Source organism: Ictalurus furcatus, chromosome 16 (genome assembly GCF_023375685.1).
Source record: "Ictalurus furcatus strain D&B chromosome 16, Billie_1.0, whole genome shotgun sequence".
In the NCBI taxonomy this organism is placed as follows: domain Eukaryota; kingdom Metazoa; phylum Chordata; class Actinopteri; order Siluriformes; family Ictaluridae; genus Ictalurus; species Ictalurus furcatus.
In genome coordinates this window covers 11,365,981-11,386,807 of record NC_071270.1, presented here as the reverse complement: position 1 = coordinate 11,386,807, position 20,827 = coordinate 11,365,981, and the positions used below count along the sequence as shown (strand labels likewise).

The 20,827-nt window shown below is 36.9% G+C and overlaps 1 protein-coding gene across 1 annotated transcript; it reads right to left on the bottom strand.

Moving 5' to 3' along the window:
* Window positions 1–1,872: 1,872 nt before the first annotated feature.
* On the bottom strand, window positions 1,873–17,703 carry trpc4a (transient receptor potential cation channel, subfamily C, member 4a). The gene is made up of 10 exons (XM_053644659.1): window positions 17,326–17,703; window positions 15,516–16,037; window positions 7,510–7,846; window positions 7,166–7,305; window positions 6,486–6,808; window positions 6,194–6,389; window positions 4,253–4,447; window positions 3,987–4,028; window positions 3,624–3,713; window positions 1,873–3,555 (listed from the first exon to the last, which is right to left on the bottom strand). The coding sequence occupies exons 1-10, from the start codon at window positions 17,701–17,703 to the stop codon at window positions 2,953–2,955; spliced, it is 2,826 nt and encodes a 941-aa protein (XP_053500634.1). The 3' UTR covers window positions 1,873–2,952.
* Between the last annotated feature and the right edge of the window lie 3,124 nt (window positions 17,704–20,827).

Sequence of the window (20,827 nt, the reverse complement as noted above, 5' to 3'; positions counted from 1 at the left end):
CATCTAATATTTTATTTTATTCCATGGACATTCAAAAGAATGTAGGGAAAATGTAAAACATGGGTAGAGTGAAACCAATTTTATTTATATATATTTATGTGATGCTAACAGTGTGTGTTTTTCAGTTTACTAAAAGTTTGCATTCATAATAACACTGTTTTGAATGCTATTAAGCCCCCCCCCCCCCCACCAAAATATTGGATTTCACCCAATATTTGACTGCTAGTTGACGGAAACAGAACTTAATAAAGCACATCCAGTTATTGTGCCATGAACTACATGTATGAGAGTTTAAAGTGTGAGGGTGAGATTCCAATACTACATTCTTACCAAACATTTATTTGTTCTTTAATTTGGTGAGAAGAGTGTGAATGATAGATTATAGTTATTTGACTTCATGGCCGTAGATTTGGTTTGAACATTGGGGGGGTTGAAGTGTAAATGGGTATGCTTCTCTATATTTTTAATTAATTAAAATAATAATAATGAATTGGAAAAAAAATCAGCTTTGTTATATCTGCAGTGTTACATCATTACATCATTATCCTTTGCTTATCTAACTTTCTATCTATCTACCCATCCATCCATCGATCAATCTGTCCAATCTATCTATCAATCGCCCACAAGCATTTGCACAAGCATAATCAAATGATCATTTCATTAAAACAAATTACACACAACATAATAACAGTCCAAATGAATGCACACTGTAACCGATTACACATAATTTAGTGTGAACAACCTTGTTGTTCATAATAATGGGAACTCTTAAAACAAAATTTATCTAGCATAACACAAGGCAGTTTTTCGCTAGCTTGTTATATTGATAGTTATGGCTAAATTGCAGCTAAATTGCAACTATTTAAACTACTCTTTAAATTAGCTAACTAGCTACAATATATGTGGATTGTCTTTAGCTACATTATACCATATTATCCTACCTCCTGAGTATGTCTTATATTTTTTCCTGTCCCTCTCTGACCAGCAATACAAAATAGTCTGCTGGGCAGCGCTTCATCTTCATCTTTAAAGCTACCTGTACTCCACCAGTCAAACGGCAGTTTGTGTTCAAGCATTGTGTTGGGCAATAACTTGTGTAACAGAGGGGGGCTTTTAGTATTTTTATCTGATTTATTATGACAAACTCACAATCGAGTCAGAACACCAATAATGTTAGAAAATAAATTACTTCTATGTTTCAGTTGAAACATACTTATAAAAACGTTCTGATTATACACCCCCCCCCCCCCCCCCAACACACACACACAAACTACGCCCCTGTCTGAGTTACCCTTGTTGTGGTGTTTAGTATATTGCAAACCAGTTGAGATGTTCAGCTAGAGAACTAAGCATTGCTGATAATGACTAAGGCAGGGTGTTGGTGAGTTTTTCAAAAGTAAGTAAGTAAGTAATTCAACAACTCTGCTTGCAGATCTTTTTGTTTTTGTAGTCTAGCAACAGTTTTAGCATTTATGCTAACACTATCAAGTTCATGTTAAACTTTTTTAAAAGGTTAGAAAATAAAATGCACAAATTAGATAACAAAATACACAGAGAACACAGATTGTAAAATACACAGCGAAAATATTTGGAAAGCTTTTACACTATTTTGTAAACTTTTGAACAGGATGATTGGTGTAAATTGCTATTATTTTGTTAAAGATCTTTTTTTTTTTTTATCATTTAGTACTGCCCTTCAGAAGCTAAACAAGATATTTACATGTTTCTCAGAAGACAAAATAATAACAATTTACACCAGTCATCCTGTTCAAAACTTTACATCCCCCTGGCTCTTATCATGTATCGTGTTGCCTTCTTGAGCCTCAGTGAATGTTTGCACCTTTTGTAATTAAGGTGTATGAATCCCTCAGTTGTGCTCAGTGTGAAAAGCTGTATCTCAAAATCATATAGCCACTTTTGGAAAGGGGTCAAATATGCAGAAGATGCTGGAAAAGAACATGTGCAGGACCTGGAGGATTTTTCCTGAAGAACAGTGGGCAATTTAACTGCTCAGGACAAACAAGGAACTCATGAACAACTATCACAAAACATAAAAACAGTCATTAATCATCCAGGTAACAACACACAGTATTAAGAATCAAGGCTATGTAAACTTTTGAACTGATTCATTTGTGTTAATTCAGTTAGTATTGTGTCTTGTGGACATCTGTTATGTGAAATAGTTTATTCATGGCAGTACTAAATAAAAAAGCAAAATGCAATTTTAATGAACCTTCTTATTATTCTTATTTTTTAAATTATTAACATTTTGCAGATTCTGCAAGGCGTATGTAAATTTATGAGAACAACTGTATGTGAAACTTCAGGGTAGTGAACAGGCATTGGTCAGCTTCAGGCAGCCATCCTGAAAACTTTTGAAGATGTTTTATTTTGCTCTGTGGGCTCATGCCTGTGCCAATATTTATTATACAGATGTTTCTGGAAAATTTTTAAATAGTTCCAAAACTCTATTAAGAAAAGCCTCACCTGGCCAATTGCTTCTGATGCTTCCATTATTACACCTGCAATTTTATTTTATTGTGATGAGCAATTAAACCAGTAGAATATTGATTATAAAAGCTTGCTAAGATATGTATACCAAGTTGAAACCACAGAGTCAAACAAAGGTGCTAATGGACAGAAATTACTGTCAACATATCCTTTTGTGGCCATAGCTTCCAATCCCTAGAATACTCCCAAAATGACAGTCATCCCTGAGTCTCCTTCAGAGAAATCCTCAGCAGGGCATGTACATGCACTATATTGGTGATTCAGGCAACCTGTACATTTTAAATGTTTACTGTTTATGGTCTCAATCAACACCTTTCTCTAGAATCTTAAAGACTGAAGAATGGATATCTGTAACAGTTCAGAGAAGTTGATTCCCAAAGAAGCTACTACAGTTTGCCTTAACTGGTGTCTGATTGTCCCTCTCATAGTGGTTGTATGCTACTATAATCTGCTGATTTCTTCATAATTTTCAGTACTCTCGTCATTCACGTCTTTGTCACATATACATGGTATGTCAGAAAATCTGTTTCTTTCCTCTATCATTTTGTGCACTTCTTTTGTCTCATTACTGCTTTCATCCATTTCATTTTCATTGGCCTTTTTCATAATGAATGGCTCAGAGGGTTTGTCATTCTTGGTTTTCTCCCCCAGTTCCTCTGTATCTGACTCTCCAACCTCTTCACACACCGAATAAATCCTGCCAGGATCGTTTGTCCCCCTATGCCAGATTTGGTGATACAATCCAGAGAAACCACTTGTCCTGTTGCTTGACGTGGTTTCTGATGGTGTACGGATGGACCCATTAGCAAGGTAGTGTTCTGTATTCTTTGTATTTGCTTTTGAATTTTGTTGAAGAATAGAGGTAGTGACATTAAACAGTTTAAGCTTGCTCTTCAGTGGTTCTCCGGTAGGAGATGTTGAACACTTCATAGGATGGTCAGAATAGGCCATGTTTGAGGCCCCTGTACTTCCTTTGGAAGGTTTGTTTCCTTTCATCATTCCTAACACTTCATATCGGAAACTAGAAATGTCCTGTTTTAGCTCCTGAAAAAAATGAGACATGGTTTATTCAATTGTTGCCGCACCATGAAGCCACTATATAAAAGGCTTACCTTGAAGTTCTCCTCTGTTAGGCCTTCTTCTGTCTTGGCATCTCTGATCATTGCAGCCACGTACCGCTTCACCAAGTTTCGCAGCACCTCCTGCAAGAATGCCAAACAAGAAAAGAGAAGGCTAATAGCCATCAATATGAAATCAGACTGTATGAGGTCTGACTTTTCAACCTGGCCTAACAGAGCATTAAAAGCATCTGCAGTACCAAATTTAGAGAAAGGAGTGGGAAAGGCACAAGCTAATTTATGGCATGAGAGATGAAAGGGGAATATATTCACAACAGTAAGTCATCAGAGGATTTGATATATAGCACAAAGGTAAATAGAAATAATGGGTATTAGCTTCGAAAAAGACATCATTACCTGATACTGGTGATTGATGTGGACATTCCTTGCAGCTCTCCTCTGTGGGAGAATGGAAATGGCTTGACTATTGACTTAACCACACTTTCACAGCCTCTGGTTTGGCAATGAGGCTCCCAGCATTGATGTTAGTACAGAAGAATCATGCTTAAACCACTACATATTGAAATTTCCACACTAAAACTGTATTGCTTTCAAATGCAATGATCCAAAATAATTTGATGCAGGTTATTAATTCAGCAAAATAGAAGAGATAAAAGTCTTACACTAATTGACCCAAAAGTCGCAGTTCTCTCTGATCTTGTCCTCTTGCAGATGTGCTTCTTGATCCACATGATCAGGTACCATGCAGACTTAGGGCTGGGAATTATATTAAATGGAGGAGGCAAAGTACCTCCCTCTTCAAAGTAGCTCATCCATAGCTTAGTTCGAGCAAACTTCCACTCAATGTCAGCATGATCCTATGAAGTAGCAGAAGAAAGCATTATTTATGGAAATAAGACAGAATGAGGGGGGAAAAGGTTAAACACAAAACAAATAAATATCCAGCATATTTTTGAAGGTCGGCCACTTCTGGGAAGGTTCACTACAGTGCTGAGTTTTTTCCAAATGGAGATAATGGCCTCACTGTGGTTCTTTGGCGTCCCAGAGCCTTTGAATAAAATTTGCAACCCTTCTCAGACTGATGTATTTCAATCACCTTCTTCCTCATCATTTCTGGAATTTCTTTCAGTTTTGGCATAGTGTGTTACTGGGTAAGACTTTTAACCCTTAAAAGTCTGAGGCTTTTTTATCCTGGAGATGTTTTGACATGCCCTGACATTTGTTCTTATTTCAGTTACTTATAACATATTAATAGTAAATCTATAATTACACTATATCCAGCACAAATTCTGCTACAGTAATATTTGAGCAGCATGTAGGTACATGTTTATATTTTTGAGAAAATCAAGTTTAAACTTGGTTAATAAAAAATATATTATTAAGGACATTGAGATAAAACACATACTAAATATATTTTCAAAAGACTTTTGAGTACTGGATTATTTAGACCAGAGTCTTTGTAACAACATGCTGTGAAAACAATCTTGTTCATTCATTCACATAAAACAACACATTTATTTAAGTTTTGTGTGACATTTTTGTTTTAGAAAGGCTGTATGCAAGGGAGTGTCAATGGCCATGAATATTGAAGTCTTTCACATCATGTTAACGAGCACCTATGTGTATATTGTCACAGTTTGTACTGCACTCTTTGTCGTACGTTTGACTTTCTTTACTGTTGTCTATGTTGCTGTGTTTATGGTCTTTGTTTCACGGTTATACTTTGGCTCAATGTTTTGCTGCCTATTCATAGTTCTTGTTTTGTGTGTTGTTTTGGTATTAATTAAAATCTATCTTCACTTGCATTCATCTCCATCTTGAAATCGTGATATATATATATAATATCACGATTTCAAGATGGAGATGAATGCAAGTGAAGATATACACACACACACACACTATATATATATATATATATATAGTTTATTTGTTGTGAAGTGGCATTATTATAATTATTATTATTATTATTACTATTATTGCTATAAACTGACTTTTGATATTAAGCCTGATGCCTTTAGTTTCAGAGGAAAAAACACATCTCCACACACACACACAAAATAGGGAAGCAGCAACTCTAAGGCCAGCAGTGATCTTATTCTGCTTGTTGAATAACTGCAGAAAGATTAGATGATGCTCTGTATGTAATGACACAGCAAGGGCCTGGCTCTTTGTTCTTGTTTGAATTGGATAAAATAAGTACCATGTTTATACTAAAATGGGGTGACATAAATAGTGTACATCAAAAAAATTAGGTTGTCAGAAATTGGACAGGACTTTTAAACCATTGCTTCAAGAAAAGTGATCTGGGCTTGTGACTGCTCTGAAAGAGCATCTTGATGGGTGGTAATGTTAGTGTAGTTTTTAACTATAGTGGGTTTGAAAACCCCACTCTCGCAGCAGATTTTTAATGTTACAACCCCCGTTGTGCAGCTTCAACCATGTCTGTGCATATGCATTCATTTCTGACCATAAAAACAGGAATAAAATTGGCCTACACCCAAAAATATTAGCAACATGAAGTGTTCTAATATAATATAACATGAAACTGTGTTTGTGTCGGCATGAAGACATTACCTCAGGAAAAATGAAAACATAAGACTCACAGCAATATGTTGATACGAGTTGTTCATCATGGCAATTAGCATGTTGAGAAGCACTACCAGAGAAATAATGTTATAGGTTCCAAACATGGTGGCTCCAACAAACTCTGTGAACTGGTGTTCTGGGTCAACGTTGGTCACATACAGACTGATGAGGCCAAATATGGACCAGAACAAAGACTGGAGGGTTTCAAATAACCTGGAATAGCACAAAGAATAGAGACTGTTTCCCTACAAGCATGGAGCCCAGATTATTTTTTTAACAAACAATTTATTAAGATCTGCAGTCACTCACGTGGAGAATGCATTATTCTGCTGTACACAGCGAATACCCTTGCAGTTCCCTGTCTTGTTTGAAGCCTCAGTTTCATAATAAAAATATAGCTGGTTGAGGCCATTCGCAAAAGCCAGAAGTACAAGGCAGTAGATAAATAGGAATTTAAGGATGTCCAGTAGCATGCGGCCCAGAGAGATTTGCAGAGGACCCAGGTGGGAGTTAGCTGTGAAGAGCGAGATCAAGCGCAGCGAACTAAAGATGTTGGCAATGGCGAATAGTGCCTCTGCCACCAGGGTAGGATGCCACATCTCCCAATCATTCCTGGGTTTGACGTCACTGTACTGGAGAGAAAAGAAAGTCAACAATAATCTAACGTTGGACTTTTTTAAAATCACTGTATTTGAGCACCATTTCAATGACAAGAAAATGTAACCCTATCTACTGTACCAAAAAAAAAACGTTTCTTAGTGTTGGGTGAGTGGTAGCTCAGTGGTTAAGACAGTGGCCTCCTGATCAGAAGGTTGTGAGTTCAAATCTCAGTACTACCAACCTGCCACTGCTGGGCCCTTGAGCAAAGCCCTTAACCCTCAACTGCTCAGTTGTATAAAAAATAAGATAAATGTAAGTCACTCTGGATAAGGGCATCTGGTAAATGAAATGTTGGGTATAGCACAATAGTCTATAATTTATTATCTTACCTTTGTGTAAGCTACAATCTTTAGAGAGATAGTGGCTAGATAGAGAGCATTCATGACAAAATCCATAAGGTTCCACCAATCATGGACATAATCTTGAAAGCCTCCATCCCACATCTGTTTGATCTCAGCCCATATAAATCCTACAAACAGTGAGGTTAAAAACTTATATCAATTTTGCAGCTCACAAGACATCACACCCATTTTATGTTTCTAGCACTTCATTTGCATTTCTTCCCACTTGTTAACAGCTTTGCCAAACATGCCACTTTGTGCTAGAAGTCTGTATTTTTTTTTTTTTTTGTATTCTTTGGATATATTTAATTAAAGGACTTGGTATGAGTTACCGAGCACCCAAGGCAGTATCATCCATTCCACAGTGGTGGGAGCTGGACCCTGCCGACCCGAGTCTGTGGTGACCACATGCTGGGAGGCCAGAAGAAGGAGGAAGAGGAAGGTCAGGTAAGAGGCAGTGTGGCAGATGAACTTGATGAAGGGCTTGCGGATAAAAAGGCCATAGTGACTCTTGGGGGCTATCAGATAGAAGATGGAGAAGAGAGGGAACAGGAGGCCGATGAAAATGCATGTGACAAACTTGCCGGCCCAGTGGCGTCTCCTCCAACCTGGAAACTCATCATACCAGCGGGATGCTAGAAGCTGCTGACAGTTTGGCTGTGCTACAAACTAATCACAAGAGAAAGAAAAAACAAAGACATTTATAAAATTTTCAGTAGAAGTCAAGCTAAATGTGTCTGGACCATATATACAGTATGTATAAACAAAACAGATAAAGAATATATTTTAAATCAGAATTAACTGTATTGTATTTGTATAGATTATTTAACTTTAATTTATAGTTTATATTATATTTAATATAATGTACTTATATTATATTATATTTTAGTAAAACAACTGGGTATCATTGAGGTAGTAAAGGAACGTTTTGAACAATCCCAATTGTTTTGAAAGGGAAGAAAATGAAAAACACATTGCACAAAGATCATCATAGGGGACTAATTCTTTTGCAATCTTTGCCATAATCTAAAAATACTAGTTTATCAGTTTTATCCTGATAAGATCGATCTTCAGACCATTAGACCTCTTGTAGTTTGTGCCAGTTATAAAAGCAAAGCCCTGTCTAAGAGAATTCATGCAATATGGATAATGAAACACAAATGACATTTCAAGAAATAAAAGTACTCCTAGTGACTCCAGCTTGATCAGTCTGGTTTTGATCAGATGGCATGAAATTCAAATTGCTGGATCAACTTTCTACACCTTTGTGCAGCCATCTGCACAGCATATGAGGCACGGCTGATATAACTAACCACATCCTGACAGGTCATCATACATTGCTCAAACAGTGCTCTTGGATGAACAGGTACTTGTGCTTTAAATTGTGTGTGAACAGAACTATGCTCAATAGGAGAATTTCAAAGGAAATATGAGCCCTCTCAATCAACTCAAATGTAAACAATGTATGAAAAAGTCACCGTGATTCCACAGTGCAGCTTTAATTGTCTTAATATAAAAATTACACGTTTCATTCTTCGGTGTTTGTTGGCTCTTTATGCCATGTAAAATCTGAGCTCTGAATGATGTAATGGAATTTGTGAGCTATGCCATGTTAGCTGGCTGCTCCCACAATCGAGCAGATTCTGAAACACTACTGTTTATTATTACTAGAATAACATCTGTGACAGACTGCAGAAAAGCAAAACTTGGACATTCTGCAACATAGAATCTTGGTTTTATTATCTTTGTAAGGTACTTCTACTGACATGTACAACCCCAGCTCCAAAAAAGTTGGGATGCTATGTAGAATATAAATGCAAACAGAATGCAGTGATTTGCAAATCTCATAAACCCATAATAGAAAATAGAAAACATATCAAATGTTTAAACTGAGGAAATGTACCATTTTAAGGAAAAAATAAGGTAATTTTGAATTTGATGCCTGCAACATGTTTAAAAAATGTTGGGAGAGCAACAAAAGGCTGGAAAAGTAAGTGTTACTAAAAAGAAACAGCTGGAGGAACATTTTACAACTAATTAGGTTAATTGGCAACAAGTCAGTAACATGATTGGGTACAAAAAGAGTATCTTAGAGAGGCAGAGTCTCTCAGAAGTAAAGATCAGATGGAATCTGGATGGAAGCATATGTTGCTCTAAAACTTGTATATACCTTTCAGCATTGATGGTGTCTTTCCAGATGTGCAAGCTGCCCATTCCATAGGCACTAATGCACCCCCATACCATCAGAGATGCAGGCTTTTGAACTGAGCACTGATTAAAAAAAAAAAAAAACGGATGGTCTCTCTCCTCTTTAGTTTAGAGGATGCAGTGTCCAGGGTTTCCAAAAAGAATTTCAAATTTCGATTCGTCTGACTACAGAACAGTTTTCCACTTTGCCTCAGTCATTTTAAATGAGCTTTGGCCCAGAGAAGACGGCGGCGTTTCTGGATCATGTTCACATATGGTTTCTTCTTTGCATGATAGAGCTTTAACCAGCATTTGTGGATGGCAAGGCGAACTGTGTTCACAGACAATGAGTTCTGGAGGTGTTTCTGAGCCCATGAAGTGATTTCCATTACAGAATCATGCCTGTTTTTAATGCAGTGGCGCCTGAGGGCCCCAAGATCATGGGCATGCAATATTGATTTTCACCCTTGTCCCTTGCGCACAGAGATTTCTCCAGATTCTCTCAATCTTTTGATGAAATTATGTTCTGTATATGATGAGATATTCATAGTCTGTGCAATTTTACATGGAGGAACATTATTCTGAAATTGTTCCATTGGTGAACCGCAGCCCATCTTTACTTCTGAGAGACTCTGCCTCTCTAAGATACACTTTTTTATACCAGATCATGTTATTGACCTCTTGCCAATTACCCTCCAGCTGTTTCTTTTTAGTAACACTCATTTTCCAGCCTTTTGTTGCCCCCGTCCCAACTTGTTTGAGATGTGTTACGACCATCAAATTCAAAATTACCTTATTTTTTTCTTACAATAGTACATAGTACTCAGTTTAAACATTTGAAATATTTTCTATGTTCTACTGTGAATAACATATGGGTTTATGAGATTTGCAAATCATTGCATTCTGTTTTTATTTACATTTTACACCGCGTCCCAACTTTTTTGGAATTGGTGTGTAAATTATCGTGTATATTTTATATGAATAATGCTAAGCCAACACCTAACACTAACTTTGACCTTAGTGACTAAACCTTTTGACTATTCAATGCAAATAAAAACTTTTTCCAAAACAGTTAAAAAAAAGATTTTTCCTTGATTACTGCAAATGTTTACTGTTCTCTCACACACACACACACACACACACACACACACACACAGTGGTGGCTGGTGCTTACAGTATATACACGCTGTAAAGGTCCATTCTACTGTTTTTGCTATACACTGAATTCCAGCTGAATTTCAGCTGATATATCCATCTAGGTGTGTTAAACAACTTAGAACATGACACCTTTGGTAGCAGACCTCCCTTCAGTCTCCTCTACAGGAGGTGACAAGCATGCTCAAATGGGTTAAGGTCTGGTAATTGATTTGGCCAGTCTAAAACATTCCACTTTATTCCTTGGAATAAAGTTTTTTGTTGTGTTGTTTGTTTTGGGTCATTATCAGGGGGCAAAGCACTGAAGGTACACAGGCACCCGATTGTTGTTTTCCATTTTCTTCTTATTAGGGGGCCAAGCACAGATGGTGTGTAGGCACCCTTTTCTTATTCTATGTTTTATTGTTCTTCTTTTTCTTCTGACTAGGGTGTCTATGGCAGCCCATAGATGATCTCTAGAATCATCACCAAATATGGCACACATCATCCTCAGAGAAAGCCTCACAAAAGTTATCAAATGAATTTTGCATATTCAAAACTATTCTCCTGTAAAACATTGGCACATGCAAAAAACCAAGATGTGAGTGTGTGTCTCAACAATGCATCCACATATCTTCAGGACCACGCCTTGAATGTACCCAAGATGTTGCATGACTTCACCACGTTGTGGTCAAGAACTGTAACAACTTTCATTTTTTTTCCTTATATCATTTAAAGTATTTGTGTTAAATTCACTGCTCCTTTTTCCTATAATTCCATGGAGTATAATGCATACTAACATCTGAAATTCAAGTGTACTTCCTGTCTAACATCTGGGATTTTGTCAAAAAAAAAATTCACTATTCCTCCTACGAATTGTATCCAGTCATTACCAAACTGGGCACATATTATCTCCAGAGTAAGCCTCACACAAATTATTTTGAAAAAATTGAAGACTGCAAATGGTTTGCCCAAAATGTTTCAATAAATCTGACGGTGAAGCAACTAAAAAGGAAGTTTAACAACTTTGCGCACTGACACAAACTTGGTATGCAGCTTCAGGACCATGACGCGATGCAACAAATTTCATGACAGCACTACCTACTGGTCAAAAGTTAAAACAACATGCTAAAAATGCTTACATGTAACTGCCATTTTTGCTGCTGCTCCTATAAATTTTGTCCCATCTTCACCAAATTTGGTTCACGTCATCTTGAGACCTGTCTGAACAAAAGTTATCAAGGAATTTTGATATTTAAAATCATTCTTCCATAACGGACTGGCAAATGTGTGAAACTATAAATCATTCTTGAATCCATTTGCCTTTTGATTTCCTGTGATTGCTTATATGAATGTGTGGTTCACTGAGTCTGGGTGCATGGCTCACAAAATTACTATTATTATTGTTATTATTAGTAGTAGTAGTAGTAGCAGTAGTAGTAGTAGCAGTTTTTATAGTTGAAGTAGTAGCATTAATAGTTCTATCCTATGGAGCATTTTAGAAAGCACCTTCACACTTTCTTGCACAATAGATTTTTTTGACTCAATTACTGTTTTTTGAGTGTGCATCTTTATCTTATTTTTGGTGTGATTTTTTATATGGAAATATTTGTTTATACCACTACTTTAATAATGCAGTTTCACCTCAGCATCAATAAGGTATCTATCTATCTATCTATCTATCTGTCTGTCTGTCTGTCTGTCTGTCTGTCTATCTATCTATCTATCGATCGCATGATAAATTGCATCCCAATTACACTGGATGTAGTTCTCTGTAAATTGGCAGATTTTTCTTTAGACTTCTGAATTCATTCTGCTGCTACCAACAAAAGATTCATAATCAATAAAGATTAATGAGCCCATTCCAGAAGCAGCCATGCAAGCCGAAGCCATGACACTACCTCCATGCTACACAGATGAGCTTGTATGTTTTGGATCATGAGCAGATCCTTTCTTTATCTACACTTTGGCCTTTCCATCACTTCAGTAAAGGCTAATATTGGATCTCTACATTTCTTTGCGAATTCCAATCAGGTAAACAATAGCGGTGTCTATTTTGTCCCAAAAAGCAGCTAAGCTGCTAGCTGAAGAAGGAAATGACAGCTAGCTAGACTATTCAGAAATGAATCCAAATAATCAAACAGAAATTATATCACAGTTTATTTATACTATTTACAAATTACTACTACTACATTAGGCTCCATGCAATTCCAACTGGGTCAGATATCTTCAAGTTGAAATGTCAGTCATGTTCATTCTGGATTTACAGATTGGCAGCTAGTTACGAGGTTCTGCTCCTTTGAGAGGTCTACCAATCATCATAACGGTACAGTACAGTAAACTTTTTTTCATGTGTAAAATCTGGGGGGCATCTGCCCATACTCTATTCACTCCCAGTGAAGCCGTGCATCTGGGCATGATTCTAAATTATGTGCTGCAAAGAATTTGAGTTTAATGATCAAACAGCACAATACTGCAGTGAGATATTTATTGTTTGATTCACAAAAAATATTGAATTCCACCAAGAGTGATATGACACTTTGGTAAACATTTAATTGGCACATTTTAATGGATTTCTTGTGAAGTCTTAACGCAATCGCCTGTGGCACACACACACACACACACACACACACACACACAATTGTGATAATCTTCAGCTTAACTTGTCTCAGGTGAGCCTTGAGCTGCCAGCTTTTGCTTTACGATGGCTGCCTGACCATGTAAATATTTATGCTTATTCCATGGGGGTCTTTGTTAGGGATCGCCAGTAACCATTGTTCCCATGGTAACAGAGATTGTGCACTGATCTTGGGACAGCTTTGTTGTTCTGTCACATCTAATATTAGCACAGCTCAGCATGCCTGACTGTGCTGACAGGGCTCTAAGTTAACACTAGTCTTATAAGCCTCACAAGCCTGAAATCACTGATTATGATGAGAATTTGTAAAACTGCTTTAAACTTTTAGCTAATGATCCACGATTATCAGGTTAAGCTGAATAAACTGTTATGGGTGAAAGCATCATTCTTGTAGTCGTATTGCATTTGTAGTCATATGTGTTAATATCCTATGCACTTTTTGTTTTATTATTATTTCAACACATGCATTAAATTATCCAATAAATAAAAAATGTGCTAAAAAAAAATTCACACGAGTGACCAACACAACATGTGTTAAATTATTGTCCAATGACGTTGCGGACTGTGCTGCCGACGTCATCATCCAACTCTGAACTTGTCTCAAAGTGAATGTTGGTTGCTTTGACCTTTTGATTGTGATAGCGGAGTAAGAGTCCTAAGGCGAGGAAACGAAATAACCACAGGTAAGTTAGCATTCCTCATTATTTAGTGTTAATGCTGCTGAAAATGCCTGGCTGAGTTTGTGATATTTAAGCAGGGAGCTCTCGAAAATGTATTCACTGGAAAACAGTAACTCAACAAGTGATAATTAACTTTACCTATCGCAATGTTAGACATTCCCATTACCTTTTTGAAAGTTAACGATAACCTAGCATTACAGCTATTCACTATGATGTAATACAAAGAGTGGGCTAAGGTTAACTACATTTATCAAGAGTTTTGGACAAGACAAGCTGTAGTAATTAGCATTAGGCTGATGAGTTAGAGCTGTGTTTCTTCAAGTATTCGGTGAATATTAATGCTGGTTAACAGGTGCAGACAGTCAGTGGCTAACGGAAACGTAGCTAGCTCAGTAATATCGAGGCCAAAAGTTCTTCACAAGGTTAACGTGACAAAAAGAGAGAATGGGGTTTAGGTTGTAATGCTTTCCACTATCTCTGTAATGTTGGTTGACTTAATTAAGTTGTGCAAAAAGGCTGGAATATAAATATCTGCAAGTTAGCTAGATTTTCTTGGTGAGGCTACAGCACCATTTTGTTCATTAGGAGAGTGGAGGTCACATTTCCACAATTCTGTAATGCAATTTCTCAGTTGAAGCCCAAAGGCATTTGCCCATATTCTGTAGCTAGCAACTAACCAACACTCTTGTTGCTCTTTTTTCAAATGCAAGCGAGTGGGATTCCCGTCATTATAGGTGGCAAGGAGATTTGTAAGAAGATGCATCAACTCCAATTCTTACATCTGTCAAATGTTTAAATGATTTTAATAAATGTCAAATTAATTTGAATTTGTTTGTTTATTTTGTGAGCATTTTTAGAATTTTAGCATACAAACAAATTGCATTTTAGGATTGTAGGGGAATAAAAGTATAAACAACACACCTCTGTAATTTTTATTGTTATTATTGTTTTTAACACATCTCTGTGTGGAAATGTTTAACACACTGCATGTGTTAAATGTATTAACACACTGATTGTGTTGAAAGCAACACAAAAGGTTTTGATTAAGCACTTGTACCAAATGTGATAGACAACCTCAAGTTAGAATAATGACAGCCAAGGAAGGAAAGATAAGTGTTGTTTGGAGTAGTTAAATAGAATGAGCAAATATGGTAGTAAATTCATGCCATATTTAATCTGTATGTGCCGTCCTTATAATATATTAGGTTTAGTACACATTCCTCTTAATTCTGTCTAAAATTATTACCGAATGTCTATAATTAGGTTGCAGTGTGTTTCTTGTGCAGAAGGGGGCAATATAGATTCACGTAAAATAACAGTATTGCCTTAAAAACAGAGCATTAGAGAGTTATGGAAGACCTTGAGTAGAATAGAATGATTCATAGTAATTGTAATACTAGTAAAGTCATCTAACAGGACTGAGAAACTTTTTCAAAATGTCTGAGAAATAAACATCTGACGTGTGTGCAAATTATAGATGAATATGGAAGAGATTAAAATTGTTTTTGTTAAAAAGTCACTGTTTCTTGTTACAATCAGGTAAAATGAATGAATCTGAACAAAATCTCTCTATTTTTTAAAATGGTTTTCATGCTCATTTTAAGACACTCAGGTTTTAGAAAATATAGCATAGAAAATATACTATATCCTGCAATTTTAGTAAAACTTTTCAGCAAAGAATATTGCAGGGTTATCTCACCTCCTTCTGATGGTACTTGATGGCCAGTTTGAGCCTGGCAAGATCATTGTTGTTGCCCTCATCCTCCAGAGGATTTATGTCATCTCTGTAATTGAGTATGATCTCAAGCTCTCGTGAGCTGCGTGTCTGATCCAGCAGGTCCTTGGCGAATTGTTTGCACTGGTGCGACAACTCCTCATATTCAGCCTTGAACTCGTTCTCCACCTTGCTGAGCTCCTGCAGCTCCCAGCTGAGGAGGAAAGCCGTGAGGAATGGGTCTTCACTGGACAGGGCGATCAATGATGGGCTGGACAGTGCGCGATAGATGTTGAGACGGGAGCGTGAGTGCCGCAAGCTATCCACATCTGAGCCAGATACACACTCCACACAATTGCAGCGCACCTCATGTGGCTGGGGCACCGAAACACCCTTTTGCACCAGAAGCTTGATGATTTCATAATTGTTGGTGTGAGCAGCCAAAATAATGGGCGTTATGTCAGGGGTGAAGTCAGAAAACTGTTTGTCCAGCAGAATAGGAGGCACCTGTGAGAAAAATTGGACTAGTGTAATTCATATCAACTCATTTAAAAATTTTATTGAAAAACAAAATGATATTTCCCACACTGAACTGAACTCTTTGGCTTAAAGGTAACCCATTAAAATAAAAGTGTAAAAGATAACTGGTCTGTACAAATAAGACAAAATTTGTATCAAGCCTGACAAAAAAACTGCATTATTGAACATGAGGGTCATTATTTTTAAACAGTATGTATTATATTTTTAAAATCATAGTATATTGTTTTTGCAAAACCACTTTTGATGTTGTGTAATAAGCGCTATTATGCAACAATTGCCTCACAATATATAAAAAATTATGAACTAGTATAATGGAATTGCATCTGTACACCAAACAGTATCCTTCAATATTCGGAAGTGAAGGCACATCACATCACTGGGGAGAAACCATGCTGTGTTTAATTGCCTGAGATTTTACATCCGGGGGTGTCAGAAACGGGTTGCATGTGTGAAGCCGGGGTGTCAAGCTGTTTGTCAGAGCTATTTCAGTATTTACCTAGCCAAGCCATCTTTAATCAGACAACAAGAAGACAGCCGAAATCTAGCAGCATAGCATTCCTCAGATTTATTGCAGAGCTGGAGGAAGCTGCATGCAAAATTAGTGGGATGGAAAACTTTCTTTAATGGATTATCTGTATTTTATGTCACTGCACTCATGATTCAAGTTCTTTTTACAAATGCATGGCAAATGTACTGCTGATGAAATATATCATTCCAGTGAGCTCAAAAGAACTGACACAAACAATATGTTCACCTCCAGCCACAGAAAGATAGATTTGATGCATTTGCCAGCAGGCAGCTTCTTAATATAAAAAATATGTTCTGCATTGCAATGATGATAGATGGCATGGTTATCAATTTAGGCAACCTTTCAGGGCCAATGGGCTCATTGCTTATTGAATAAGCTATTTAGGTAAAGGGATAGCAGTGGCTAAATGTCATTTTAATGAAAAACATTAGATTTTATAAGAAGAGGAATTCCACAATTCTTGGGTAGGGATACAGCTGAAGCAAGTTAAAACAGGGTGTCTCTTAACACTCAAATTTACACTATGGTCCTTTCAGATTATGCAGGAAAACTTTGTTTAGGAGATAACATGGAACACTGTGCATATTAGAAACAAAGAGAGAATCTTCAATTGGAAGGAAGGAACAGAAAGTTCTCTGATAATGAGGCTGTCCTTCAAAGACATCACACAGCTTAACAGATCTCCTTTAGAACAGATATAATTTTCTTAGGATCTGTAGGTCCTACCTGCATGCCCCCACTGGGCTTCTTGTGGTTGAGCAGTAGCTCTACAGCACCCACCACCTCTTTGCGTATGGCATGGAGCAGCGCGTCACCCACGTATACATTAAAACTGAGCAGGAGTTCGATGATCTCCAGGTTCTCATTCTCAATGCCGATAAGTAGGGCTGTGCGGCCAAGTGGGTCAATGCAGTTGATGTTGATTTTGAAGTAGATCTCAGCCTCCTCCAGGGCTTGCTTCACACTGGCATAGTCACCCTTCTCTACAGCATTCAGGTAGGCCTTCTCTAGGGGGGATAATTCTGATTCGGCCCGCACAATCCGCAGAGGGATGCGGTCTCGATATGAGGAGTTACCAGTACGGCGGTAATACAGCTGGGACATCGTTGCTAGGCCATGTTCCACTGATGCTGCATAAAGAGGAGTGAGTTTATATGGAAAGATTTTGAGAGGTTCAGAAAAAAGAGTACAGACAAGGTGTAATAAACCTGACAAGCTGTACAATTACATGCAATTTTCACAGTCAGTCTGCTCTGTTTTGTCTAATTATGCTGTCTAGTTTACCCTGATACTGCTGCTTTTGTCTGTGTAGCGTGCAGTATGTACTGTTTTTTTTTTTATTATTATTGTATTGTGCTACACTTATTAAAGTACTACTAAAGCTGTAGGTTGACTCAGAACACGTGTTGCACTGTTTGCACTTTATCTTAACAATTACATCCTAATTTATGTGTACATAGACAATAAGACCCTAAAAACTGACTTGATTTGAGAAGCAAATTCAGGAGGACAACTCAATAGATTTCAGGCATTGAGGGTTGGGATGGTACATTAAAGATGAAACAGCTTTTAGTGTTGTCATTAGCGCTACACATGAACCCCCATTATGGTTCACTCTCAGGCTTCAATAACTTAAGTCTAAATCTAAAAAAAAAAAAAAAAACAAACAAAAAAACACTGTGTGTTTGCGGGTTTTTGTTTTTTATTATCCTATTCTTTTTTTTTTTTTGTATTATGTGGAAATGCCTTTTCATGAAATCTTCCACAAAATCTGGAGCATGACTCACAGCAATACTGTCATGTGAGAGAAAGTTGAGATGGATACAATTGAAGTTAAAAATTTTTTTTATGAAAGTCTGACAGACAAATCCAAAACGGGAAACAAGATCAGGGTCAAAAATAGGCTTAGGTCAGCTGATCAACAAACAGAGTACACTAGGCAAAGGCAGGGCATGAAAACTAGGAAAAGAGTCAGGGTCAAAACCAGAATAGCAGATCACAGAAAACAGCAGGATTGGTAAAGTCAAATGCATAAACAAACTGAGCGTTTACTTCCAATATATATTGCTGGTGGTGGTTGGTGACAGGTGTGCATGACAAGGTGCTTGTGCTTTAGGAAGTGAAGTCTGGCACGGCCATGTTTGTAGACCGTGGTGTGTTCTGAGAAACTGAATTCACTGACTGAGTTGACCTGACAAATACATTGCTTTACTGTGTGCAATAATACATAAATGGGTTGTTGGGTTATTAATTGTTTAGGCAATTGAGTAAATACAACAAAATTCAGAATGAAATACTATGCATTATATTTAATAAAAGTAAACAAAAAATTATTATAAAGTTACACTAAAATTTTTGTTAACAATTACTGCCTATTTTTATTTTTCACCTTCTCTTTTAAGCTAATTTCTTAATTAGCATGTTTATTCATTTGTTTGTTTCCTACATTCCTCATCTTCCATTTTCCTCACTGCTTACTGGGAGGACTGGCATGTTTGTAGCACTTTTCATTTCATACTCAATTACACAAGTCCAACATGTCTACAGCCATAAATCCAGTGACGTCTGACCATGAATGGTTTGTGTGCAATTTATCAAAAATGTAAATGCATGACAGATATTCAATTGTCAAGTAGTGTAAATCATTACAACTGTAATGAGAAATAACTGACTTGGTTGATTAAATTATATATATATATATATATATATATATATATATATATATATATATATATATATATATATATAATATTTTGCAAGACAACTCATCTAGTTTAAAAGATTAAACTCTACAGGTGTGCTTAAACTAGCAACATATTCAGAAGGGGCTCTTTTTCCACATATGTTTCTATGTAGCCTCAGATAAATTTTGTTCACACAGTAGTCACCTTATTTTGTCTTTGTTGTCATATTTACTGGAACATAATATAGAAGCATACTATAGCTAGTCCTGCTTTACTCTAGGTCTGACATCATTTATAGCCCCTGTACTAATCAATTCATATATGTACATGTACATACATGTGTGACAAAAATATACATACAGACAAATTAAAGAAAAAAATTACGAAAAAAGTGTCACAAAAAGGTCAACAAGAGACACCTGAATAGCTTCAATGTGCCTTGACATTGATTCTACAAGTCTCTGAAACTATGTTTTTTAATATGTTTTGATAGTGGTGGTGTATCTATTCTAACAGGAGTCTAACAGGTCAGTCCAAAATCTCCCATAGGTGTTCATCGAGTTAAAAATTAGTAAATGCGAAGGTCATCGAATAGTACATCATTTCAAACTCATTAAATCATTCACTGAGTTACCAGGCACTGTGGTAGGGGACATCCTAGAAGAGAGCACGCTCAGCATAGTAATATTTCATAATAGGATCACTCCGAATTTCTTTGTATTCATTTGCAGCGTTGATTCTCTCTAAGGGGACAAATGGACCCAAACCATGCCTGCAAAATACTTCCCAAAGAATAACAGAGCTGCTGTTTTTTCCTTTAATTTGTTACACATTCATATATGCACATTTATTAATATATACAAAACATATACTATATGGCCAAAGGTAAGTACCTGACCATCACAGCCATATGTCGGCCTTCCCCAAACAGTTGCCACAAAATTTGAAGCACAAAATGGTCTTGAATGTCTTTGTATGCTGTAGCATCAAGATTTCCCTTCATTGGAACTAAGGGGCCCAAACCTGACAATAATGGCATGGTTTGCCATGGTTGGTGTGGATGGACTTAAGTAATCTGCACAAAGCCCATCCTCACTGAAATGTGCTCGGCCTTCTCGCCTGACATTAGTGCCTGACCTCACTAATGCTCCTGTGGCTGAATGGTCAAATCCCCACAGCCATGTGTCAAGACTTAGTATAAAGCCGTTCCAGAAGAGTGGAGGTTATTAGGTTATTATAACAGCAAAGGGGGATTAAATGTGGAATATGATGTACAAAAATCATATAAGGGGTGTGTCTGGTCAGGTATACACATACTTTTGGCCATACAAGTTTTAAAAATAATGTTTACAATTATTTGTATTTTTAGTTTCAGTAAAAGTTCTGGATGCTCCCTGGGTGCTAACTTTGAAGTAACAAGATGAGACAAGCTGGGATTTTCACTGTGTCTCGGTTTCTGTGACTTAAATGGACAGTATCTGATACATCATTGGTGAATGATTGCTGGATGTCAGTAGAATTTAATTAGCCCAATGTATACTGAT